The sequence below is a fragment of the Guillardia theta genome (genome assembly GCF_000315625.1).
Source record: "Guillardia theta CCMP2712 unplaced genomic scaffold GUITHscaffold_2, whole genome shotgun sequence".
In the NCBI taxonomy this organism is placed as follows: domain Eukaryota; class Cryptophyceae; order Pyrenomonadales; family Geminigeraceae; genus Guillardia; species Guillardia theta.
Genome location: NW_005434672.1, coordinates 1,082,914 through 1,108,088, shown reverse-complemented (window position 1 = coordinate 1,108,088; position 25,175 = coordinate 1,082,914). Strand labels below are relative to the sequence as shown.

General features: G+C 51.7%; 8 protein-coding genes across 8 annotated transcripts; 5 read left to right on the top strand and 3 right to left on the bottom strand.

The window, feature by feature from the left end:
* Positions 1-86: 86 nt before the first annotated feature.
* On the top strand, positions 87-3,660 carry GUITHDRAFT_99681 (hypothetical protein; the record flags this gene model as incomplete). Its single annotated transcript, XM_005841964.1, has 19 exons — positions 87-128; positions 184-322; positions 366-422; positions 463-550; positions 600-643; positions 692-754; positions 827-876; positions 1,166-1,264; positions 1,428-1,496; positions 1,546-1,730; positions 2,020-2,080; positions 2,128-2,173; positions 2,247-2,281; positions 2,335-2,391; positions 2,635-2,704; positions 2,834-3,011; positions 3,096-3,160; positions 3,302-3,391; positions 3,560-3,660. 19 exons carry the CDS (start codon positions 87-89, stop codon positions 3,658-3,660), a joined length of 1,539 nt encoding a protein of 512 aa, XP_005842021.1.
* Positions 3,661-4,216: 556 nt separating this feature from the next.
* GUITHDRAFT_63227 (hypothetical protein) lies at positions 4,217-5,439 on the bottom strand (the record flags this gene model as incomplete). Its single annotated transcript, XM_005841963.1, has 4 exons — positions 4,217-4,287; positions 4,373-4,524; positions 4,576-4,868; positions 4,921-5,439. 4 exons carry the CDS (start codon positions 5,437-5,439, stop codon positions 4,217-4,219), a joined length of 1,035 nt encoding a protein of 344 aa, XP_005842020.1.
* Positions 5,440-5,905: 466 nt separating this feature from the next.
* Positions 5,906-13,890, top strand: GUITHDRAFT_160593 (hypothetical protein; the record flags this gene model as incomplete). The annotated part of the gene is made up of 12 exons (XM_005841962.1): positions 5,906-7,444; positions 7,495-7,646; positions 7,750-7,885; positions 7,999-8,373; positions 8,475-8,603; positions 8,666-9,915; positions 9,971-10,295; positions 10,388-10,972; positions 11,016-11,166; positions 11,210-11,294; positions 11,581-11,762; positions 11,818-13,890. The coding sequence occupies 12 exons, from the start codon at positions 5,906-5,908 to the stop codon at positions 13,779-13,781; spliced, it is 6,873 nt and encodes a 2,290-aa protein (XP_005842019.1). The 3' UTR covers positions 13,782-13,890.
* A 1,743-nt stretch (positions 13,891-15,633) lies between these two features.
* Positions 15,634-16,948, bottom strand: GUITHDRAFT_83912 (hypothetical protein; the record flags this gene model as incomplete). The annotated part of the gene is made up of 4 exons (XM_005841961.1): positions 16,323-16,948; positions 16,169-16,278; positions 15,918-16,122; positions 15,634-15,868 (listed from the first exon to the last, which is right to left on the bottom strand). The coding sequence occupies exons 1-4, from the start codon at positions 16,802-16,804 to the stop codon at positions 15,634-15,636; spliced, it is 1,032 nt and encodes a 343-aa protein (XP_005842018.1). The 5' UTR covers positions 16,805-16,948.
* A 1,053-nt stretch (positions 16,949-18,001) lies between these two features.
* GUITHDRAFT_40107 (hypothetical protein) lies at positions 18,002-19,030 on the top strand (the record flags this gene model as incomplete). Its single annotated transcript, XM_005841960.1, has 5 exons — positions 18,002-18,445; positions 18,495-18,539; positions 18,591-18,734; positions 18,783-18,863; positions 18,908-19,030. Coding segments are annotated over 5 exons (837 nt in total), but the record flags the coding sequence as incomplete, so codon positions are not given.
* Positions 19,031-19,429: 399 nt separating this feature from the next.
* Positions 19,430-20,351, bottom strand: GUITHDRAFT_99675 (hypothetical protein; the record flags this gene model as incomplete). Its single annotated transcript, XM_005841959.1, has 3 exons — positions 19,430-20,017; positions 20,124-20,178; positions 20,227-20,351. The coding sequence occupies 3 exons, from the start codon at positions 20,349-20,351 to the stop codon at positions 19,430-19,432; spliced, it is 768 nt and encodes a 255-aa protein (XP_005842016.1).
* Positions 20,352-21,312: 961 nt separating this feature from the next.
* GUITHDRAFT_63299 (hypothetical protein) lies at positions 21,313-22,263 on the top strand (the record flags this gene model as incomplete). The annotated part of the gene is made up of 1 exon (XM_005841958.1): positions 21,313-22,263. The coding sequence occupies one exon, from the start codon at positions 21,313-21,315 to the stop codon at positions 22,261-22,263; it is 951 nt and encodes a 316-aa protein (XP_005842015.1).
* A 1,118-nt stretch (positions 22,264-23,381) lies between these two features.
* SEH1 (Seh1, nuclear pore complex component) lies at positions 23,382-25,119 on the top strand (the record flags this gene model as incomplete). Its single annotated transcript, XM_005841957.1, has 13 exons — positions 23,382-23,411; positions 23,460-23,543; positions 23,592-23,647; positions 23,699-23,741; positions 23,810-23,869; positions 23,918-23,941; positions 24,000-24,194; positions 24,238-24,341; positions 24,391-24,427; positions 24,687-24,764; positions 24,810-24,852; positions 24,897-24,957; positions 25,005-25,119. The coding sequence occupies 13 exons, from the start codon at positions 23,382-23,384 to the stop codon at positions 25,117-25,119; spliced, it is 930 nt and encodes a 309-aa protein (XP_005842014.1).
* Positions 25,120-25,175: the final 56 nt, after the last annotated feature.

The following is a 25,175-nucleotide window of genomic DNA, read 5'->3' as shown; positions in this document are numbered from 1 at the left end:
AAGAGAAGTCAGAGAAAACAAGTACAATAACGATGCAGATGTAGCATCTCTCTTCAAAACTCCAGAGCCTTTCCCTCACATCCCCCATGTCAACCTTCGGACCAGGGTCCCCGCTCTCGTATCCAGAGGTACTGGGATGCGTGCTGGAGGAGAAGAGAGCCGTTGAGCTGACGAGGGTCGCAGATGCAGGGATGTGAGTCCCTTCACATCTTTGCTCACTGCATCGGCTTCTATCCTTTAGTCGCCTGGCTCCACTCGCACGGCCATGAACATTTCGTTCGGAACTTGGCTCTGGTTGCGACGCTGTCGACGATGATGACAGGTGCGAGCTGACTTTGTTTGTGCAATGCTCATCTTCTTTGTAGTCAGTCTCATCGCTCCTTTCTTTCCTGGGTACGCTAAGGAGAATCTGGACGCTCCAGGTTGTGCCGCTTGCTTTCGGGGAGATTTGACTGTGATTAGAAACGGTGATCGGGTTGATTGTCGCTTGCAACCCTTTCGCACAAGTCATGAGCACACCCCTGTGGAGCTTTCTTTCTACCAAGATCAGGTTTCCTCGTCGTTTTCAATTCACCATCATGTGAGCGCGTTCTCCGTAGCCGATCAGACAGGTTGAGTTTGGGATTATCAATCTTGGCTATCGGTATGAAGAGAGGAATGTGTTGTGTTTGTCTCACATTTTTCTCCTCAGGAACCATCATGTTTGCTTATTCAAATCAAGTTACCACCTTTATGATTGCTCGAGCCCTTCAAGGTACGAAAGCCCTGCTCCTCCAATTCCTTTCCCTCTCTACCTCTCCACCTTGCTCTGACAATCTTATCTCAGGGATCGGCTCGCAAGGCAGCAATAGTGCTGCTTTAGCGTTGGTGATTGAGGTTTCTGACAGCCTTCAGGCAAGAAAGATGTTCTTCTCCTGTCTTGCGCAAGAAGCAATCCTCCCTGCTCTCTTCCACGTCATCGCCTTTTTTTTTAGCAACACCTGCCTGCAGCAGTGCCTCCATCTGCATTCTACTTCCCGAATCTGTTTCTCTCTCATACTTTGATCCCAAGTTCTTTGCCTTGATCCTCCTTCCCTGCGTCATACTCGTATCTGCCTTGTGCTGTCATTTCTTCCCTTCTTCTCTTCTTCTCTTCTCTGGCTACATCCCAGTAACACTGCGGCAGAGGGATTTGGGTCTTATCGAATTCATTGTTGGGGTTGGCTACATGATTGGTCCAGCGGTTGGAGGAATCTCTTACAGATATTTCGGGTTTCAGATAGCTGTAAGAAGATCATGTGTTATCCTTTCAATCCCACCGGCCCCTGTCTCGTCCTATCGCCCTCCCTCTCCCTCCCTCTTCCTCTCAGCCCCTCCCCATCCTTCCCTCCCCTTCTTTGGCATTATTCTTTTGCAGCATTCAGAACAGCTAATGCCTTTGCTTTCAGGTCATGCTGCCCGCCGTGATTTGTGTCCTGATCGCCTGTGCAGTCAAACTATCATTCCAACACCGAGAGGTCTGATGTATCGCCTTCCCACGTTCTCCTCTTTACATGGTGCCTGCAGACTCTGATACGAAGTGCCTCCAACGAGTACTTGATAGTCCCGCAAGAAGAGGAGGGAGAGGGAGAAATAAGATCCACGGCCAACGTTGGGGAAGGATGCTCCCAAGTTTCTGCAGGAGGGGGTTCGGAATCGCAACCGGGGGACACGATTGTTGATAAAGATGCTCTCTGGCAATCATGGAAGAGGTGATGTTTTCCCTCCCTTCTCCTATCTCCCTCCCCTATCTCCCTGCCTCCCTGCCTGCTTCCCTCCCTGCTTCCCTCCCTGCCTCCCTCCTCCACCTGCCTCCCTGCCTACTTCCCTCCCTCCGTCCCTCCTCCCCCTGCCTCCCTGCCTACTTTCCTCCCTACCTCCATCCCTGCCTGCCTGCCTCCCTCCCTCCCTCCCTCCCTCCCTCCCTCCCTCCCCTCCCTCCCTCCTATTCTCTGCCATTTGCAGTTTGTGATTGAGATGTTCTTCTCTTTCCTCCCCCAGGCTGACGAATCCTCCTGTCCTCTGCATTTGTTTTGGGATCGTCGCCCATGCGGCGGCTCAGGTAGGTGCCTCCTCTGACTTCATGGATGTGATCTAGAGCATGATCAGGGGTTCAAAGAGCTTGCTCTTGCCCGCCATCTTAAAATCGCCCTCGGTGAGTTCTTCCGATCGTGTTAACATTTCTTGTCTTGCTCTCGCTGCGCACTTGCTCTCACCCTCGACTGCAGGAGCCGACTCTTCAACTGCCGGCATGGTGTTCATGGTGAAGCATGCAGGAAAGAGCCTGGGAGGATTTCTCACATGCGCTGCTGGTAGATTGAACCCATAATGTACAGCATCTTCAGCTTTGTCTTCGGTAAACATTCGAGCGAGGTAACAATGCGTATCCATTCTCATTCTCACTTTAGCCCTTCTTCTTCTTCTTCTTCTTCTCCTTCTCCTTCTCCTTCTTCTTCTCCTTCTCCTTCTCCTTCTCCTTCTCCTTCTTCTCTTCCTCGTTGTCTTGTTTTCGCCCTCATCCTCCTGCTCCTCAATATTCCTGTCGTCCTATGGTGATCAACCAAGATTCCTCAATCATTGTCGATGACTGCATCAGTCTGAATCTGTTTCACTAAGAACAAGGTCAAGGAGGTAAGAAGAGTCATCGTCGGACTTTTCTTGTACGGCATCGGAGTCTACCTCTTAGGTCTGGATACACAAGAAAGGGAGTTTATCTCCATCACCTCCTCTCCTCCACCTCAATCTCTCCTCTGCTCCACCACCTCCTCCTCTCTTCCCCTCCTTTCCTCCTCTCCTCCTCTGACTTCATTCTCAGCTACTCCGGACATTTTTGCGCTCAGCCTGCAGAATCTCGAAGGCCTTGGAGCAGGGGGGGGGTCAGGAGCAAAATCAGCTGCAGCAGGACCGTTGGGAGACTTCGTTCCCATCCAACTCACAGTTTTCTCGGAATGGATTCTTGACATCTGCTCTTTGCTGCTTATGGGGATAGGCAGGTTCTATCCTCCTCCTCCGTCCCTTCCTCCCGCTCCTTCTCCTCCCCACTTCTCGTGCTGTGTCCCATCCTGACCTCGTGGCAGTGCTGCCATTTTGGTTCCCTCGGTTCCCTACATGTTGAGTGTCACTCTCCATTTTTGGCCTCCAGGTGAGTTGGAGGAGAGGAGGACAGGAAGATAAACGAGGAGGAAAAGCAAGAGGAACAAGAGGAGGAGATTGGAAGAGTTGAGATGTTGTAGAAGGAGGGGAGGAGGGAGATGAAGAGGAGACAACTTTCTCACTGCTGTAGAGCATGATAGCGAATCGGATCTCGCAATCCTCGATCAGCGAGCAACCGAAGACAGCCTCTCCGGCCTCTACAGTGCCATCTGGTCTATTGGTGCGTCCCCCCTCACCGTCTCTGTCTTCCTCCTGTCCTCCTCTTCCTCCTCTTCCTCCTCCTCCTCCCCCTCCTTCCCCTCCTCCTCCTCCTCCCCATCAACAGTGCCAGCTCGCGCACCTCCTCTTCCTCGATGCATGCCTTGATTTCTCTAATCGCAAATCGCAGGCGAGCTCATGGGCCCTCCCCTCGGTCACCTCTTCTCCTCCCCTCTCACATGCTCTAACTCTGCGCACAGGAGGATATCTCCTTCAGTCTCTTCCCCCTAGCCGTGAGGTCCCTTGCAGCAACCACACGGCTCTGCTGTCAGCGACACCAGCTGGGCGTGTTGAATCTTGCATATGGAGCTTCCATTGGGCTCTCAGTACGTCAACCCGCTCCTAGTGTCCCTTCTTCATCTTATCTTCTCCTCCTCCCTCCCCGCCTCCCTCTCCTCTTCCCTTCTCTCCTCTTCCCTCTGCTCTTGCCTCTCCTTTCCCCTTTGCCCCCACCTCTCCACTTGTCCCTGACGTCTTGGTTTCAGCCACTTTCGCTGCATGGGTTATCTTCTCCGGCATTCTGCTGAGCATAGTGGCTGTGATATACAGGAGCAGAGGTGGAGGAGGCAAAGGGGAGGCAGTCAGAGGAGGAGCTGGAGGATCACAGAGATTTGAAACTGGAGATCTGTGATGGTACAGCAATCTTTGCCAGCAACGGAACATCGTCACATTGCTTCATCAATTTTAACGGGAGAGAATAGAAGATGTCAGCGAACAGCTCTTGCTGGTCAGCAAATTTTGCATTCTCATTCAATTCTCCTCTACATGAATTCTCAACTTCTCTTTCCTACACAAGAGGGTAAGAGGCTCCATTGGCAACTCCGCAAAGGTTCTTTCCCCTTGCGAACCTCACGAAACCTGCAACCACTATTGTCAAACTGTCGTCAACGCAACAAAGACATCTCATTGCAACAACGACAGCTCATCGTAATATTCTCCTTACCTTTCTCTCCCCATCCCATTCCCCATGAGTTCTTGATGATCCAATAGTCCATCTTCCTTCCAAACCGCAAGCTCGCTGTTCCATAGCCCACGGCTGTAACGCCATGATTGAGGGGCCCGAAGCAAGTGCCGGCGACTCCGTTGAAGACTCCTCTGCCATCACACATCAGCACAACACCACTTCCTCTCCTCCTCTCGTCTCACCGCAAGTAGAACTGTAGCGCAGCTCCGGCATGGATGGCGACTGATACCGGGCCAACGTTGGCCACAGCATCGAGAAGGTCAGTCTCGTTCCCTTGCTTCACGTCGTTGTATCCGCTGATCGTCGCCCTCACTCCGTCAGCACTGAACTTGCACTTGCCGTCCATTCCCTTGTAAGGATAGTCCTTCTCAGAATCGTCTCCATGGCCGGTGTTGTTCATCCAATACTCAAAGGCGTTGTCCATGTACCCTCCAGCGCATCCATGGTTCCCGAACTTCTTCGAGCAATCCACGAGCTGCAGGACCAGAATCTCACGTGTCAAGCAACAAGGCAGGACAAGATCTCACCTGCTGCTCAGAGAGCGAGATCAGCTCTCCGCTGTTCAGGAAGTGCGCTCCTTCCAGGGCGGCAACGGCTGAAAAGGCCCAGCAGCTGCCACAGGCTCCTTGGTTCTTCACTTCAGCCACAGCTCCTTTCTCTCTCCAATCTACAGAGGCTGGGATCTCGCTCCTGCTCTTCCTCTCATGCTTGCCTGCCCTCCTGGTCTTCGGTTGCTCCACCTCTGCACCGCCATAGCCAAGATATTGAGCGCTGAACTCCTCGAAAGTCAAGTGTGCAAACCCATTCAAGCCCATCTCGTAAGACTGAAGTCCCTGGTTGTACTCCTCATTGTGCTTCATGATCATGTCTAGGTTCTTCTGGAACACTTCAAACGCCCGCGTGGACTCTGGAGAGCTATACGGATCTACCCAGTGCTCTTTGTTGTACTCCTTCACCCACGAGCTCCAGGCACTGAGGTACTTCTGATGCGCGAGAGCTGCGGACTTGTCAGCCGACAAGGCTTCCTTGTGCTGCTCGGCCTTCATAGGAACGGCTGCTGCCTGTGCACACAGGCCCAGGAGCATGAGTGCTACCGACCGCTTCACCTGCATTTCTGCAACTGTTGGGACCAGAGCGTCCCCCCGTTGCTCTAGTACCCTACCCCCACTTTGAAATGGCTTGCTGTAGCACCAGAAGCGGCTATCATTGGACCCCTACCTGACTCCCACCACCCACCCTCAAATAGTTGAGTAAACAATGGAGGCCAAGGACTCTGAGGCGGAGTAGTGAAGAACCCAACCCGGCCGGTCGGGCCCGGACTCAGAACTTTATTGGTTATGAGCCACCTTGGCCATGATCGGGTCCACCTCCCCCCTCAGACCCAAAATCATTTCTCCAATCTAGTCTGAATACAGGGTAGGGTGATCCTGTGTAGGGTATGAGCAAAGGGAAAAGTAGGGGTACAGGTACAAGAATGTGTGTTCTCCGGGTAGGGGTGGGGGGGAGGAGCGCATGGCGCTCTACGCTGCGCTGCGGGAGAGCCATGCACCGACGACGGTGACGGCGGGAGGAGGAGGAAGGTTCCGCAGTGAAGATGAAGATAATCTTGCTGTTGTCAAGGGCACCCAGCTCGAGCTGTATGTCCTCAAGGAAGAGGAGAAGAAGCACTCAAAAACATGCAATGGTAAGCAGAATGGTCAGAAAGCTGCAGGGGATTCGGGTCATGGTCATGGCGGAGCGACGCTGCAATGTGTTGGTAGATACGATCTGAATGGAAATGTCGAATCCATGGCGTTCGTCAGGCTGCCTGGACGGAATCGAGATCATCTCTTCTTGGTTTTTAGAGATGCGAAGTTGTCGATTCTGGAGTATGACAACTCAATCGACGACATTGTTAACGTCTCTCTGCATCTCTTTGAAGACGACGAGATCAGGAAGGGGAGAGTAAGTTTCGGGCGAGCTCCTCTTCTACGGGTGGATCCTTTGCAGAGATGTGCGGCATTGCTTGTGTACGAATCAAAAATGGTTGTCATCCCGTTCAAGCACAAGGGTTCAGATCTCGAGGAAGACGATGAAATTCTCACGCAACCTAACAAGAAATTCAAGAGTGAATCTGCTTCGTCCAACACCGTGACCAGGTTAGGCGCTCCCTCTGACAATAAGCTCGGCATCCTGCCCACCTACGTGGTAGACCTTGATGAGGCAGGGATAAAGCACGTGGTGGACTTCACATTCCTTGATGGATATTACGAGCCCACCATCAGCTTCTTGCATGAGAACTCTCGAACGTGGGCGGGAAGGCTTGCTGTGTCCAACTTCACGGGGATGATAACGACAGTATCTCTAAACATCTCCCAGAGACGACAACCGATTATTTGGAGCGCCTCGAAGCTTCCGCACAACTCTCGTCACATCGTAGCACTGCCTGCACCTGCGGGAGGAGTGGTTGTAGTTTCATCTAATGCTCTTATCTACCGCAATCACGAACAGAAATGCGCCTTGAAACTGAACGAATACGCGATAGCCGCCGGCGATGGAGGGAACCGGTTCGATACTGCCGGAGATATCATCTGCTTCGATACGGTGCATCCGGTGAGGCTCGAGGGGTATCAGATGCTCTTCAGTCTTGTTACCGGCGAGAGCTACATCATGGGCGTGCAGCTTGATACCGATGGCAACACCATTAAAGCGCTCACACTGGACCTCGTTGACGTCAAACTCAGTCCGTCTGGGGGTTTCGCGTCCATTATGTGCAGGGTGGGAGATTCATACCTGTTCCTGGGCTCTCGTCTTGGAGACTCGTCGTTGGTGAAGATGATCAAACGCTCCAAGGAAGTAGACGATGAAGGCGACGTGTCGGAACATGGTCAATCGAATGGTGTGGAGAATGGTTCGAGTTCCCAGGGTGCCGACCCTGTGAAGCAAGAAGTCAACGATAGTCTGCCGTCAGCCCCTGTCAAGTCAGAAGCCGAGCCGTCATCTAAGGAAGAAGATTCGTCGGAAGACGAGCTTTACGGGAATGACGCGCCCAAGCCAGCTGGAGGTCCAGAAGTAAGTGTTGAGTCGTGCTTCTTGGTTTGATGTCTGACGGTCTTGTACAGATGAAGGAGGAAAACAGTGATTCAGATGATGACCTGTATGGTGGTGCTCCCACGACTGACGCTGCACCAACGCGTGAAGCCACGACAGTGAAAGCCGAACAGGCTCCTGCGATGAACGCCGAGGTTGAAATGGACGACGAAGACGCTGCCATGTAGGATCGATAATGGATGTGCTAGATGATGCCATTGATGTTTTGATTGCCTTTGTCTTGCAATGAGGTTGGTCGATGAAGTCATTGAGAAAACTTCCTCCAGGTATCTGGGATTGAATCCGAGGAACGCTGCAAACGGATTGTCGAAAGAGGGCATGCCAGACGGGTTCTACAGGTTTGAGCTCTGCGATACATTGACGAACATCGGGCCGATAGGTTCGCGACTTGACGCGGGTGCTGTGAGCTAACAACAATGCAGGAGATTTCTCCCTTTGCTCTCATCGCTCGTCGATGGATGAGGTGACGAAGTTGCAAATGAGGAAGAGGAGGTGTTGATCCGCTATCCTGACAGGTCAAGAAGGACAGTGTGGAGCTGGTGACTGCCAGCGGCGGCCTGCAGTATGGCAAGCTCGGGGTGCTGCAGCGATCGCTCAATCCTGTAGTGATGACAGCAGTCCCCCTACCTGATGCGCAAGCTGTGTGGACAGTGTTTGGGCCAACTGCCAAGGCAGCGGACGAGGACATGGAGGAGGATGGCAATGAGGAAGAAGAGCAGAGTGCAGGAATGCATGCGTATATGGTGATCAGCCAGGGAAATGATAAAGGAACAATCGTGCTCAAGGGGAGAGAGCTGGAGGAGTTCGATGAGGACGAGCAAGTTGATTTCGAAGTAGATGCCAAGACAGTGTGTGTAGGCAACATCTTCGGCAATCAGAGGATCGTCCAGGTGTGCTCTGCTTTGTTGTACTGCTGTCCAATTTTGACTGACTCCTCCTCCTCCTCCTCCTCCTCCTCCTCCTCCTCCTCCTCTCCCTCCTCCTCTCGTAGGTTACTCCTTGGAACGTCTATGTCCTCAACGGACCACGAAAGGAGCAAGAGTTGCCAGTGGTTGCAGGGAATGGATTGCAGATCGTGGCAGCCTACATACGCGACCCCTACATAGCTCTGATCCTGCAGGTAAGCGGCAAGGGAAAGGGAGGAGGGAGGAGGGCATGGAAGTCCTGACCTCTTCTGCCCAGGATGGACGTTTGAATCTCCTGGTTGGAGATGCTTCGAGCATGCAAGTCAACTATGTCAGCCATGAGATTCACAACATTACTGCTGCTTGCTTCTTCCTCGATCCCATCCCCGACGGCGAGGCAAACGACGATCCTCAGCAGCGGGACGTGATGCTTGCTGCTGCTCCTCGCAATGGTCATTTCCAGCTCTACACGCTCCCGTCACTCGAGCTCGTGTACGATGCAGCAGATTTCGTCCTTGCACCTCCGCTACTTGTCGAAGAGAGAAGCGGAGCGGTCGCTCTCGATCCAGCCGACCTGCCAGAAGTCCCTTTCATCCTCGACATGTGTATCGAGCCGATCCCATTCCCCCACAAGAAGGAATGCGATGCTGACATCCTCTGCCTCGTTGCCATCACATCCTCAGCAGACATTCTGCTCTACAAGAGCTTCGAGTTTTGTGAGACGCAACAGATGACAGCACTAGAAGCTGAGAAACAGGAGGAGGACGCGAAGAAGGCAGTGAGGAAGTGGAGCAAATTGAGGTTCAAGAAGGTGAATCACGAGATCATGCTGCGAGGAGAGGAGGTCTTCGACGACTTCTTCGTCGACGAGTTGGAGCTAGAAGACCCAACGAGAGAGGCAACGCTGAAGGTACCGGCTGCTTCCTTCTTCTCCTTCTTCTTCTCCCTCCCCATCTCCCTCTCCATCTCCCTCTCCATCTCCATCTCCCTCTCCATCTCTCTCTCCATCTCCATCTCCATCTCCCTCTCCTTCTCCTTCTCCCTCTCCTTCTCCTCCTCAATCACTACCACCTCCAGCTGCTCCACCACAAACAACATTCCTTTCTTCGTCTGCCTAATTTATGACATGCAGACGCTGCGAACGTCACGTCTGATGCCTCTAGGAGGAGCGGGAGGGCTGGAGGGGGTCTTGATTGCTGCTCGACAGCCCGCTGTCGTGCTCTTCGGACGGGGTCTTCCTCGCATCCACCCGTGGAAGCTCGACAGAGGGGAGGGCGTGAGGAGCGCGGCTCGGTTCAACAACTTGCAGTGCAAGGATGGGATAGTCTGCATTGCTGACAAGGGCAGAGACCGAGCCAAGGGAGTCTTGAAGATTTGCAACATCCCCGAAGGCATCTCCGGCGATACTCCATGGCCGCTGAGAACGAAGCACGTCGGGATGACAGTCCACCATGTCGCCTTCCATGCAGCCACAGGCTGCCACGTGCTGGTCGTCTCCTCCCAGCAGGAGATCGAAGATGAGCGCAAGTGAGCAGCTGCACGCACGTCCCTTCCCTTCCTCCTGACCTGACGCTCATGGCAGGCCAGAAGGGACCCTAGAAGGAGCGATCCCTCCGCTCACAGAGGAGAAGTATGAGGTGCAGCTGCGAGCACCGTACAGCATGGAGCTGCTTGACTCGTACGAGTTTGACTTTGCCAACGGAGAGAAGGCGCTTTGCCTGCAGGTCGTTCATCTCAAGAACACGCGCGTGAAAGATTCTCTCCTCCCCTTCGTCGCTGTCGGGACTGGTTTTCAGAACGGGGAATCGGAGACGTCGAGGGCGACTGGTCGCATCTACGTGTTCGAAGTGACCACAGTTGTGGGAGAGGAAGGATACGAAGGCAGAACGTCCTTCAAGATCAAGAAGGTCTCGCTCCCTTCGCTCCCTCCTTCCCTCTCTCCCTCCCTCTCTTGCTCACTCACTCTCTTCATCACTTGCTCGCTCTGATCTTCTCGCAGATTTTCACCTCTGCAGACATCCAGGACATCAAGGCGCCGGTCTCTGCCCTGTGCCAGCTGGAGGGCTACCTGCTGGTGGCGCAGGGGCCGAACCCGGGGATGATCGGGGGGTCGAAGCTGTACGTGTACGAGTGGGTGGACGAGAAGCTGGTGGGACGAGCCTTCTTCGACGCGCATCTCTACATCACGACCCTCAAGACCGTCAAGTTCTTCATCGTCTTCGGAGACATCCGTCACTCCGTCCATCTGCTGCGATGGAGGGAGGACATCCGGATGTTACAGCTGCTTGCCAAGGACGCGCTGCCTCTCTCCGTGTACGCCGCTGAGTTTGTAGTCATGGGCTCCAACTTCGGGCTGCTGGCGTCGGACGAGCAGAAGAACGTGCAGGTCTTCGTCTTCAACCCCAACAGCCCCGAGTACCGCAGGCAGCAGCTGATCTGCCGAGCTGACCTCCACGTGGGCTCTCACATCAACAAGTTCATCCGCTGGCCCCTTCCTTTCCGTCCCACCCTGGGCGTCAGGACAGCAGCTCATTACACGACTCTAGATGGAGGGATAGGCGCTATCATCCCCATCCCCGAGCAGGTGACTGTGCGAGGTCCGGGTGCTGTCTGACTCGTCCGCTCAGTCTTATCGTCGCCTCCTTGCGCTCCAGAACCTTCTTGTGACCGCCATGCCGCACTACGCGGGGCTGAACCCAAGGTCATGGAGGCTGTACAAACCTGCCATGTGCATGAAGCGCCGATATGCCAAGAACTTCCTGGACGGGAACCTTCTAGGTATGCTTGAGAGAGGAGCTGGTCCGTTGCTGAGATCCCTCAGGTCGATACCTCCACCTCGATCTCGCCTTGCAGATGCAGCTGTCGTCTGCCTTGAACCAGACGAGAGAAGCCATCTTGGGCGACTTGTACGAGCTGCTCATGAGCACCATGATAACCTGATCTCATTACATATGTTCTTGTCCGCCACTTGAATGCTCCCACGCTTCTCCACAAGACTGATCCACCAGATCAGTGATCTACCTGATCGACTAGACTGATCGACTAGCCTCCGACTGATCGAGTCCAAACGTGTACCGTACTAGCTGAGCGGCCCGGACTCCCCGATCATCTACTAGCCTACTAGACTGGTGTTTCCCGGTCTGAGGGTTAACGGTCTAACGGACAGTAACGGAGCGACGAGATGGCGAGCAGGCCGTCGACGAGCGCACATCGGTCGATGCAGGAAGTGCCGCTAAGGGACAGGCAGCACCTGCATGACGGGCTGAGGTTCATGCCTGCTGACATGGCCAAGACCAACGGATGGCACATCCCCAACACCTCCTTCCAGCGACTGCTGGACAAGGCAGACAATGAGGAGGACAAGTTGTACAGAGGTAGGAGAGGAGGGAGCGAGAGTGCGCGGGTGGTTGAAGCTGACTTGTGTTCCAGCACATGAGCATGTCTTTCGTACGGGCATGAACCTGTCGAAGGCGAAGAGAGATGTGCTGAGAGAGTACAACAAACTGGACGAGGGCAGCAGACCTTCCCTGAGTGAATTCATAGACAAGTCCAAATCATTCACCGTTGAGTTCTACCGCGACAGGTCGGACAACCTGAGCTCAGCGATAGACAACCTGACGAGAGTCTTGGCTGACTGCGAGGAAGCCAAGAGAGAGATCGAGGAAGACGTGCAGCACTTGAAAGGTCCGGCAGGATACGCTGACAGCGTCATGCACTGCAGGCGCATGAGAAGGGAGGAGATGGAGTATCTTGATGTTCGTGTGAAGGCAGATATGGGAGACAATGAGGATGCGCATGTGAAGATTGTCATTCCTATCACCACAAGTGAGATCCTCCTCTTCTCCCAACAGCCGGGAGGGATGGATGACTTGCGCTTGCTAAGGCTGGTGGACAGAGGAGCTGACGTGTTTGTGGGCATCTCTTGTCTTGTGAACGAGTTTGAAGTTGCTGAGAGCATGACTCTCACTGTCAAGCCTTGTCTCCCGCAAGGCATCTTGTCCCTCGACAAGAGGGCAGGGCGATGTTTGAAGACTGTGTTCCTTGCTGACAACTCCCTTGGGCCATTCGGCTTCGAGAAGCTCGTACTCGGAATGAAGGTTTCTGAAGACCTTGAGTCGTTCCACTGCCTGAAGAACAACATCGGAGAAATGAAGTACATTGAGGAGAACGATGAGGAAAGAAGAAATCAGTCCTTCAGGTCGTTTTCTCTCCTTGGACAAGTCTTGCAAGAGAATCGCTGTCAGCTAAAGACGCTGAATCTCAGCGACAACAACATCGGACCTGCGAGCATTCGATGCATGCTAGAGGGCATGATGGCAAACACTACCGTAGAGCTGTTGGATGTCTCTTCCAATGATCTCGGAGTTGCCGGGGCGAACCACCTTGCAAAGTTTCTTGTGTCGAACAGGAAACTACAAAGATTGATCATCAATGACACGAGAATAACTCAACATGGCCTGAAAGGAATTCTGCAATCCTTGAGGTTCAACAACAGCTTGAAGGTTCTGTTTGCGCTGAACAACGTGGGCTACTCGACACGTGGGAATCTTGTAGAGTCTCTGGTGAGAACCAACTTGCAAGAGGCTTACATCTTTGCGAATCAACCATGGATCAATCAAGCCTGTGAAGCACGAGACAGAGGCGTTGAGACGGCTGGCGACGCTTCGCTACAAGTGAGCATGTGTCTGGTTGCCGAGGAGAACTTTCGAGCCTCGTTCTCGACAGAGAGAAGACCGGAGGTGCGGGAGCAGGAGCAAAGGCGGGAGCACACGAGCAGCGCGGATCGAAGGCGGCTGGAGGGCATTCAGAGCATCCGGTCCAACGAGAGGATAGAGAGCGTCCTCGCGCAGCCCAAGGAGCATGCGCAGGCGTGGGGCCCGGAGATGAAGTTGGGGGTTCACAAGCCGACGAGCGCGGAGGTGGTAGGGTTCAAGGCGGGTAAGGACAAGGGGCATATCCGATGCGACGCGTGCGGGGCCCTGGGCCATGAGCCGTTCGAGTGCCCGACGAGCTTCTTCGAGCTGACGGGCGAGCTGATGCCCGGGTTCACCGCCCGAGGAAAGAAGATGGAGTACCTGTGGGATGCGGCGCAGAGAGAGCCCGAGGAAGACGTGGAGAGGATGTGGCGGGAGCTGCAGAGGAAAGGGTTCTTCAGCAAGACGTGCGATGAGGAGGAGAGTGTGGTGTCATTGAGGAAGACCAAGGACATGAGCAGGAAGGGCGTGCCTCGCAAGTCTTGGAGTGAGCGAACCATGTACTCGTCAGCTGACTCGCTCGTTCGGCGAGGAGCCTTTGAGCAGAGCACCTCGCAAGCTGAGTTCCTCCTGTCACAGGGATCTGACATCCTCTCGGAGTTCTTGTACACAAGGACACTCTCGAGAGAGTTCTCTTAGCTCGTTTTAGAAGACTTGTCGTCAGATGTCAACTCCGCTCATTTTCTCGCGTCTGTGTCTTTAATGCAATGTGATTTAGAAGATGTTCATAAAAGTCATTTGAGATGTGAAGAACCCTCATAGATTCTCATGTGAATCAATTCACAAGAACCTCCAAGACGTCATACAAGAATTCATCGGATTCGACCTGAGCCTTCATCATGTCAATCTTGCAACTTCTGTTTCTCATAACTTCTTCTAATTTTGATTTCACTTTGTCACTCCTCGGATTGTCTTGTGCCTGCAAACTTTCAATGAATAGAATCTTCCGAGGCAGGATGCGGCGCTCTGCAAGAGCTGCGACCTTGAAGGAGCGTCAGCAAGTCATCCATCACATCGGATGAGAGTTTTACCTGTTTTGCTGTAAAAGGAAAGTTGATGTAGATACATCCTTCGTCTCTGAACGAGGACATGCTCTCATAGTCGACTTCCGCCTGATCAGTTTGAAAACTTCCCACCTCCTCTCTGTCATCGCCGATGAAAGTTCTGACGCGCAGCTTCTGTGAGATGAAAGCTGCCACTCGAGACAGACTCTTCGCGTCCAGCGAGCTTGACAGCAGGGAAAAGATCGGCTTCACCTCCCAAACGTCGAGGCTGCTATGGTCCTGCTGGAGGATCAGCTCTGCCTTTGAGATCTGTCGACAAGCGTGCAGCAGGCGGGAGATCATGGTCGACTCAGAGACGTTGATGCTGCTGTGCGAGAGAAGCTGAAGGGCTCCCTCGTGCTTGTCACAGTCAAGCTCGAAGCAACGGCAGATGGCTGAGAGAGCCTCTCGCTTCGCTAGCTCAGGACACACCACCTGCGTCTTCATCTCCATGCCCGTTCCCAACAAGCCGATGGAGTTGTACAGGTATCCGAACAGGTTCCTGGCGACAACGTCATGTGAAGGTTTCACGGGATAAACATGTACATGCTCGCAAACTGACGCTGCTTGCTCTTGAGAAAGTCCTCAAAACGAGTTATGAGGTCAAACATCGAATCAAGGTAGGCAGGGAGTTGACTGGGAGAGGAGAGGAAGAGGAAGCAAAGGTGCTCTTTTCCATTAACATGAAGCATCGTCTTCCTTGCTTCACTGATGAAAATCCCTCGAGATTTTGGCCATTCCAAGGTGGAGTCACAATCGAACTTGTTCAGATACATGTTCTCTGCCATGATTTTCAGCTATGCAATACTAAAAGCACATGCTGCTTGCCTGAGAAAAGCCACTTCTTGTCTTCTACAGGAATGTCATCGGACGAGAGCGGATAGTATGTTCCCCTGCATGTCTCTTCTGTTTCCAGGAACTCCAGCACGAGCTTCTCTATCTCGATGAGCTCATCTAGGTTGATGGAGGACATGAACGCGTAGCTGTCGATGTTGCGGTAGACCTTCACCATGACTCGTTTGACAGCTTTGATCTCCGACAAGTCAAACGGTTTCAGCTGCGAGGGGTCCACTCGATCTGCTTCCAGTGGATCTGACGATTCGAACCGGTCATGACGTTCTCTGATGGCAGGGACGAGCAGCTCAGGAAAGAGCCGGAAGGCGCCAGAGTCAGGAGCGACGATACATGGCTTGCCCTTGACCCGCAAGATGCAATCATGCGCTTGAAGACCCAAGGAGGTGACTCTTGAAGACAGGCTCTCAGCTTGCTCCTTGCTGATGTACTTGGACAAGAAGGAACCGTCCTGCCACAACGCCTGCGGATGCTTCTGATTCCTTGGAGCTCGAAGTTGGACATGGTCGAACCATTGCAGGATGTCTTTCTTGAACTCATATGAGTCGAAGTAATCCGAGCTCCCTTGAGGGTTCAATCTCACCTGAAGACAACAATCACCGCCAGTCGCGAGGAGTTGTTGGGCAACATCCACTTACCTCTCCTGGGTAGGGAGTAGTGACGTCATCATATCGGAAGGTCCCGCCTATGAAAGTGTTGTCCTCAAATACTCCCTGTAGCTTCAAGGGATGCCCGAAGATAAACAGTTCTCCTTTTCCTTCACGCTTGTTGTCTTTCCAGTCTCCCTTGTAAACATTACCATTCGGATAATGACATTGGCCATACCCACACCTACATGATATCAGGATAGATGGTGACGGGGGTAAGACATCTCCATTACCGCTTGCCATCAACGAACTCTCCAGAGTAGAAAAGAAAATCTCCCTCCTGAGGAATGCTCTCCTCTCCCAATCCATCTGCCTTGTTGTGTTTCCATTCCCCTTTGTAAGTCCTTCCGAAAGTCCAGGTCTTCGTTCCAACTCCCTGACAGACTCCTTCCAGAAATTCTCCATCATACACATTCCCTTCAGCATCTCGATACCAGCCTGAAACAAAACCGTCAGCACCGGCATTACTTGATAGTTCCATCACCTTTTCCATGTCTTCTGCCATTTTGAAAAGATCCAGCGTACTCCGACCCATCTTTGTAAGTTTGCCGACCTTTCCCCTCAAAATGCCCATCAACGAATTCTCCTTCGTATCTACATCTTCATCAGAACTAACGGTCCAAGAATTCATCGTCAACCTGGAGCCATCATGGTAGACATACGTTCCTCTGTGCGGTTTGTGATTCAACCATGATCCTTCAAAACTCTCGTTCCTCTCTTTCCAGACCTTGTGGAACTCTCCTATGAAAGGCGTCCAGCCGTCTGTCACCACGAGCTCGTCCATTAGGCGCTGGTTTTCCTCCAAGAGTTGTTGCACCATGTCGCTGTGAATGTGGGAGCTACACTCTATCTGATACTTCTCTTCGAGTATCCTCTTCAACTCTCCTTGGCCCCCGATCAGCTTGCCGTCTCGCTGCCACACGATCGAGCCCTCGCCCGCATGCTCGAACCCGTACTTGCGGCAGATCATCTCTCGGTAGTGCCGCCATTCGCAGGGGTGACATGCATGTCGGACAAACCTTGTGTTGGGGAAGTAGGAGATGATGAGCTCGCTGATCAGCTCGATCTCAGAGAACTCTCTGTCGTTGGTGCATCCAGCGAAATTGATCCCGTCCAGCATGTCGAGAAATCAGTCGGACTCAGTCACCATGGCATCTCAGTAGAGCCTTGCAACGCAGCCAAGGATCGTCTCCTCGCTCAACCTCGCTCCTCCTCTCCGCTCCCTCTTTCCGAGTCGCTGCACTGGCAGGAACCGCAAGTTGCGGATCCTGGCAAGCAACCGTTGTCGGGCCCAACCGTGAACCGCCGGGCAGTGCACTAGCCGCGCCCTCAGGGCCTCGGAGCGATTGTTACCGTACCCGCCGGGCAGCCTGTCTGCAAGTTATCATAGTATTTACTCAAAGTATTAGTCGGCAGGATTAGGTCAGTGGTTCTCGCAGTCTTTTCTCTTTTCGCCGTTTGGTCGGTGCGACAGTGTCAGGGTCAAGCCTCCTCGACTCTCCTGATTGTTTTCGTACTGATTTTTAACTTAACTTTGAGTAAAGAAAGTATTAGTATCGCCCCCCGGCCCCATGATGAGTCATCATGATGGCATTTGACACCGGGCTCAAGGCCTCCTTGTCCTTCTGCGGCTGCCGCTGAATCATTGCGGGTGCCGCGCTCCTGTTGCAGGCTCACTCGGCCTCGGCGGCGAGGCTCCCGGCTACTCGGCCTCCCGGCTACTCGGGCCGGAGTCAACTGAGCGGCCCGGGCCTCCGGGGAGTCCGAGGCTCGACTCTCCTGGGCCTCGTACTGACACCGTTGGCACACAACTGGCAAACTTGCCACGGCCCGGCCCGGGCCCGGAAAAACGGGCCCGGACTCTCCGGGAGGCCCGGTACAAAGCATGACGAGCTGCGCCACGGGAGCACCTCAGGTGGGCAGCCCTGATGACGACCATGGCGGAGGTTCCCCCATGCTACCTGGCGGGCTTGAGGAAAGGACTGATGGCAGAGCTTGCTTTCATCAATGCGAGCTTGCGACAGGTGATGATGAAGCCTTGCTGCTCTGCTGCTGTGTGACTGGGCTTGCAGGCAAAGTTCCCAAGTGAGAGTCAAATGATCACCTATCTGGAGAATTTGTGTGCTAAGATCCTAACATTCACCCAAAAACCTGGAATGAAGATCGTAGGAGATCGCATCAATGAAGCATTCAAGACATCTCGTGGGACTTTGAGACTCGACAGCCAATGGGCAACGCCCCTAATCTACAAAATTTACAAGCATGGTTGAATGACTTGATTCGGCGCCACTTCCCGTCGCAGCAGCCACCCGTGCAGGAAAGAAAAGCTTCTGTGACACCGACAACTCATGAACTACAAGACTTTAAATTGGCCTGCGAGCGGCTATGGCTCTTGGACGTGCAACGGTGTCAACCTGGCGTGGATTATGCAGTCAACATGCAGAAAGGCAAGAACAGCTCGTGGCACAAGGGCGACCTTGCTCCAGATCCTCTCTTTCGTTGGGTGAAAGATGAAGTCTTTGAGAGAGAAACGTTCAAGCACTTCATATCTCTCTTGGACAATTACGAGGCTCACACTGGCAATGCAGAAGTAGTTACAAAGGAGGAGAAAGATGAAGAGGACAGTTTCTTGAAGGCGGTCATCGAGACGCCAATCGGACAGTACCTCTACCAGTATCTGTTAAAGAAGCAGAAAGTCAAATCGGAGTCTGACCTCAAGATTTTTCTTCAGAACATGTGGTTCAAGCTCTACAGCAGAGAGGTTAAGCAAACTATTGAACAAATCGAATGGAACCTTGACAGTCCATCAGGTACGCGGGGACTCATCACCTTTCGAACATGTCTTCGTGGGAGAGGTTACACCTTAAACAAATATTTTTGACCACGTTCTTGATCTCGTGAAGTAGATACGGGATGGCTCTGTCATCGGAATGCACAATTGGATTCAGCTCTTTCATGAAGAAAGAAATGGAAAGTTCGACTACGCCGGCTACATCAAGCCAAGGAGGCGAGGGACCAACAGTCTCAAGTCTGGCTTGGACGAGGAGCAGGTGATCTATGCTAGTTCAAACTTGTCTGAAAAGTTTTGAAATGTGTAGCTGATCACGATCCAATTTGAGTGGAACGGTTATCTGAAACCAAAGGGAACCTCTTTCGTCGGAGCTTCCCCCGAGTTTGAGGTTCTTGAATTCTTGAGATGAGTTTTTTGGTTGATTGATTGCAGTTGGCACTTTACACTCTTTGCCATCTGTTTGGACAAGAAGACATCGATCTCACTCTTGGGTCTTACTCTGTGCTGATCAAGAACCACAAGTTGAAAAATGGCAGTATTGGTTCGATCTACCCCGAAGAAGGAATGTTGACTGAAGACGAAGCCGCCACCAGGATCCAGTCCCAAGTTCGCAGAAAGCGATGCAACGGGCGATGAAGGGGGCCGAGCGACTTTAGATTTAAAGTGCTAGTTTCCATATTTAACATCAGGCATGGTGGTACATGGCCGTCTTAGTTGGTGGTTTGTCTGGTTAATTCCGTAAAAAAACGAGACCTCAGCCTGCCAACTGGCATCGCAAATTTTGATTTGCGAGGCCCCTGGGTGGATCGTGATTCATTTAGATTGAGTGCCAAAGGCATTTATTTTCACTTTTACTGTTGATTTTACACATGAAATGCCGAATTGTGCATGAGAAAACAGGATGATAATGCAGCCTCACGTAGATTTGAGTTGAGAGAGATTCTGCTCTTAAGATTACCGTGCTGCACGTGCTCCTCCCCGGCCTCGATCGTCCTCCGGTCCAGACAGAAGGCTCATGATCAGAACGCCTCCAATGATGTAATACCAATATTTCTTGAAGAAAGACTGCTGATCCTGTTGCTGTTTCTCCTGTGCTTCCTTCTCGATCTTTGCTACTGGTTCGATGGATAGCTTGGGTCCCTTTGATTCCATGTCAACTGTTAGACTTGTGACTATCGGAGATTTCCCCCCACTCAATTTGATACTTGGCGGACACTCGGTCACCATCGTCTGGTACCAGATGCTTCTGATGTGGCCATGTTGATCCACATGGAATCGAAGCATCTCATGAAAGTTCGAGGCAGCCAGCAGGCATGCAGGTAGAGAAGCCATCACTTTTTCTGAGTTGGGGTCATTTACATCAGACTGCACCCGCAACTTGTAATAGCCATGACTGTCGATGAGCTTTTGAAACTTCACCATGTCATCGCTTGAGAGAATTGCTTGCTGCACATGAACACTGACGTGCCGTTTGGTCCTGAGCGAACCTGACTTTGGCCCCGTGTAAGTAAGTTTTGATCTTGATACAAACCCATCTTCCTCCTGTTCAGTTCAAATGAGCTACATTGAGACGGCATGAAGAAGCAGAGAGAAACGGGGGGGATGGGAATCAATCATGATGTATAAAACTTCAGAACATGAGTCTCACAGATAGCATATGCTCCAGATCGACAACAGCGGTGTGCTGGTCACTTTTTGTGCTCCTGTGGAAACCTCGTCAGAATGAAGCAGGCGGATCTAAAAATAATGACCATTCATCAGCGTCATCGTCATCTGACTCAAAACTCTTCGATGAAACATCTCCAACCAGAATGATGGCTACCATGAGCGCCATCATCCACCATCTCACCGCTCCTCCTGCACGCGCAAGCGCCATGGCAGTGCCGGTGGTGCTGTATGAGAATGAGATGACGGTTAAAATAACCGTTATGAACTTTGCTTCCTTGGTGCGGGCTTGGATGGGAGAATCTTCAGTGAAACTTTCAAGAAAGAATAGTTTTCTAGTCAACTTTAAACAAAACCACTTTTTAAAGGATGTATGGGTGCAAGCGCTTCTAGAAAGTGGCTGACATGAACGCTGTCACCTCCATGGATGCCCCTGATCACTTAGACCTTTCTCTAAGTAAATGAAGCTCTTAGATGCCATGCCTGTTAAACATCCTTGATCCATCCCTACCCCTGGGAATAGATCAGCTACGCCTCTCCCAAGCGACCCTGCCGTCTCCTGGGAGGACTGCAACGGACGGAGGGGGTGGGTACCCACCAATGCCGTCAATGTCCAACCAAGGGGGTAGTACTTTTCAAGCAACAGAACGAGGTGTCTGGAGGGTGAACTATAGGCAGGGGGGTGGATACAAAGACAGGGGTGGGTATTTCAGATAGAGGGTTTTGTGGGGTAGGGGGTGTAGAGGTCGTATGTGCCGCGGTCTGTCTCAAGTCTAAGCACGGGTGGGGTGATAGCATCCCAGGGTGTGGAGAGCAGGGGGTTCTCGAATGTGGGTAGGGGACTCCATGACACATTTACATGGGGGGTGTGGCGTTCACCGCACACACTAAGACATAAGGATATGGGTATAGAAAGGAATTTTCTCTAATATTCCAATATTCAATATGCCACTACTCTTACTCTAACCTCCTCTTTTCAGACTGAATTCCACCCCTACCTACCCAAAACGACAAGGACTGTACGTCCTGGGGTAGGGTCTTTGTTGGGGCATTCTTCAGTGGTAGGTGGGCACCCTACCACGTACGAGAGCACGAGCAACATGGCGAACTCCAACAAGAATGCAGCGCTCAACCTCCCCCGCGAGGTCTACAGCAGCGTCCTCCCACCCAGCATGAGGATCCCATCTGCTGCGGAGAGCAATAAGTACAATTTGATGTACTACATCAAGGGTGCTTTGTCTGGAGGCATCTGTTGCGGTATCACCCACGGTGCTCTCACCCCTGTTGATGTGGTGAAGACCCGCATGCAGCTTGATCCTGCCAAGTACAATAAGGGCATGATTGCTGGTTTCAAGCAGGTTATTGAAGGTGAGGGTGCTGGTGCACTTCTCACTGGATTTGGACCAACGGCAACAGGTTATTTCATTCAAGGATGGTTCAAGTTTGGTGGTGTTGAATTGTTTAAGATCAAGACCGCTGAGGCTCTTGGACCTGAAAGGGCCTGGGCACAGCGCAGTGGCATTTATCTTGGAGCATCTGCCCTCGCTGAGTTCATCGCTGATATCTTCCTTTGCCCCTTGGAGGCCACACGTATCCGCCTTGTTTCCAACCCATCATACGCGCCCAGCATGGCTAGCGCCATGATGAAGATGGGAAAAGAAGAGGGAATTCTTGGTGGTTTTTATGCTGGATTCGGACCCATCCTCTTCAAGCAGGTTCCGTACACCATGGCGAAGTTCGCTGTTCAGGGTGCAGCTGCAGAGAAGATCTACGCAGCAATGGGAAGCTCTCCGGAGCAGATGTCGAAGGCTGGAAATGTGTCTGTTTCTTTGGGATCTGGTGTCATTGCTGGTGTTGCGGCAGCTATCATTTCTCACCCTGCGGACACTCTTCTTTCCAAGATCAACAAGGCTGGAGCCGGAGGCAGTGGTGGCACTATGACTCGTTTGGTCAACATCGCAAAGGAAACTGGAATCGTCAAGCTCTGCACTCAGGGTTTGGGCGCTCGTTGTGTCATGATCGGCACCCTCACAGCTGGACAATTCGGTATCTTCGATTATGTCATGGGATTGCTTGGAGCATCGAAGTTCCACTTCCACGATCCATCAAAGGAACACCATTAAATTCTAGAATAATCTATAGATGCATTTTTCGAATATTGATAAAAGAAGATGATTACACCTCAGTGAAACCATTTCTCTGTCTTGCAGGTTCAGCTACAAGGTCGGTTGGCTCGAGGTTGTAAGCGCTCTGAAATTATCTCTCACATACAACTTCAACGGAATGGTTTCATGTGTGTCTGAGCTTGCTAACACCTAGAATTCGGCCACAACTTTATCGGATACAACAAGACTGTAATGACCATACCTGACACAGCATTTAGCCTCAACATTCGAGTCGTAACCTCTGTTATTGATCAAAACCAAAGGATCCCAGGAAGCTACAACATCATCAGGATACATTTACATTTGGCTACATCAACATCTGACTACATCAACATCTGACTACATGGACACATGGCTACATCAACATATGGCTACATCAACATCTTGATACAGGTGTTACATCAAAGTCGTTTTTCGCCTCTCGTTCATCCCCTTCTCGGCTTGAGATGATCTGCAATGTCCTTACCACCCTACCCCTCGTTTCAACGATCATTCTCGATTTTTCACCTACCCCCTCTTTACCTTTGAAATGAGGGGTATTTTCAGAAAAATTGAGCACCCTACCCCAACATTTCAAAGGCAGTGTCAGGCCAGCCCATACAAAAATCCTCCAACCCCACAACTCCACCCCACCCAACCCCCTTCAATTTTCAAAGAAAAATACCGGTCATTTTGGTAACCGGAAGGAGGCTGAAGACCAGGGGTGGAGTACCATCCCCACCCTTTTCCCGTCCCACCCGTGGGCGGCGGAATGCATGCTGATAACCTTGCAGTGGAGATGTGCGAGGAGGGATGGTTACTTCAGAGAGGAGAAGGGAAAGAGAGGCTTGTTCAAGTATTATCTTTGATATGCGAAGAACGTGTGTAAGTTCTGCGTTTTCATGGAGTTGAGTGTGGGACTGGTAGGAGCAACCAGGGATTGTAGCAAGAAAGCTATGTGATGTCTTACTGTTGAACTCGCTCAAGTTTACTTGATATCAAAGTGTTGTTGCCTCGCAGTAAAACTGCCCTTGTTTCACGGCTGGGGCATTTTTCGCTCACTTGAACATCCCTGTCTTCTAAATTCAACCATGCAGATGGCGACTGCTCGCAGGCCAGTTGATAAGGTACAACTTCTAGCATGAGTGAAGAGCGTCGTTCTGACCGATGATCAGATTTCTACCGGTCATACAGCATGTATCCACTATATTGCGCATGATTACTACGGAAAACGCATTGCCACTTGCTCCAGTGACAAGGTACAGAGGATGCCGCGGGAGCAAGTACTATCTCTAATGATGTTGCAGACCATTCGCGTGTTTGACAAGGATGATGATGATCAATGGCGATTGATATCACCTCCGTGAGATTGTCTTGCACTTAGCTCGAAAACTTCTTGATGAGCTCGTGTAAGGTTTGGAGGATCCGGTTCTGGTCATAGATCTGCGATATGGAAGGTAGGAAATTCCGTATCCAAATCCTCGAAATTTCAAGGATTGTGCCTGAATCTTACATGATTGGTCAGGTGGATTGGGCTCATCCTGAGTTTGGACAAGTTTTAGCTTCATGCTCGGATGATCGAACGGTGCTATTGTTTTCTTGCGTTGGTGTATGAGGCTGATTTCAAGTTCAGGTGATCATTTGGCGAGAGAAAGAGGTTGGCGTTTGCTTCTCTGGTCTTTCCTCGTTTTAAGATGTTCTGATTGACCTCACAGTTCGGATACTCTGGGAACTCCGAGTTCAAGATCAAATTCGAGGTTGAAATTGCGAATCGAATGACAGTTACCGGAATGAACACTTTCTCACAGCCTGTAGCCACACTTATGGACTTTCAGAAGGCAGTGAACAGTATTGCGTTTGCTCCAAGCCACTTGGGACTGCAGCTGGCTTCAGCATGCAACGACGGAAAGGTAGTCCGAGTGAATGCAAAGGTTTGTTTGACCAGGATGATAGGTTAGAATACACCAAGGAAACCCAACAAATCTCAACCAGTGGACGCTTTCAAGCGAATTCGATGTCGATGGAGCTGGTTTGTCTTCATACATTACCTGTGTCAGGTCAAATTTCTTTCTCCTGTCAAGTTGTAGTCTCATAACAAACGTACAGCTGGAATAAGAATAGAGTCGAACAACCCATGTTAGCTGTAGGGTGCTGGAGACCTGCTTCTAATCAATCAGATTCTTCTCGTCAGCTGCACACATCTGCTTCAGTCTGGGGTATTAAATATCCATGGAGGTTTGTTCAAAAACCATACTGAATATGACCCATAGGATATTGCAATGAACAACAAAGGTGGCAGATGATTACCAAACTAGACATTGAGCCCGACAAGAAAGGAGAACGAGGAGAAGTATTGATGACATACTCTACGGTCGAAAGGAGTTTCCTCATCCCATTTGTAGGTGAGAGACATTGATTGGGCTCCAAACATGGGACGTCCAATGCATCTGCTAGCCGCAGCCATCGGCTCAAGTGTTCAGGTCAATCTAGTTGGTGCGCGATTGTTGTGTCTGATATGGTTGAAGGTGTGGAGGCTTCCGCTGTTCACAGGATGGAGCTCGGCGTCAGGTTCGATATCCCTCCTCTTTGATAGTTTTGATGTACATCAGCAGGAGATCGCATTGAAAACTTGGACAAGCCTTCGGTGCTGCCAACTCCTCAAGAAGACGCGAGGTACAGGTGTATCTCAGCTGGAGGGTAGTTGTTGATTGTCTCTTCAGCGGAGCTGTGATGCCCTACTGGAGAGTTGGATGGAACTTGACGGGAACGACTTTGGCTGCTTCGGCTGAGAATGGGCAGGCAAGCATGTTCTGTGCGCTTCTATCGATGAAGTAAACCCCGGCTGCAGGTGAAGGTTTGGAAGTTGGACTTTCAAGGACAGCTCAAACTAC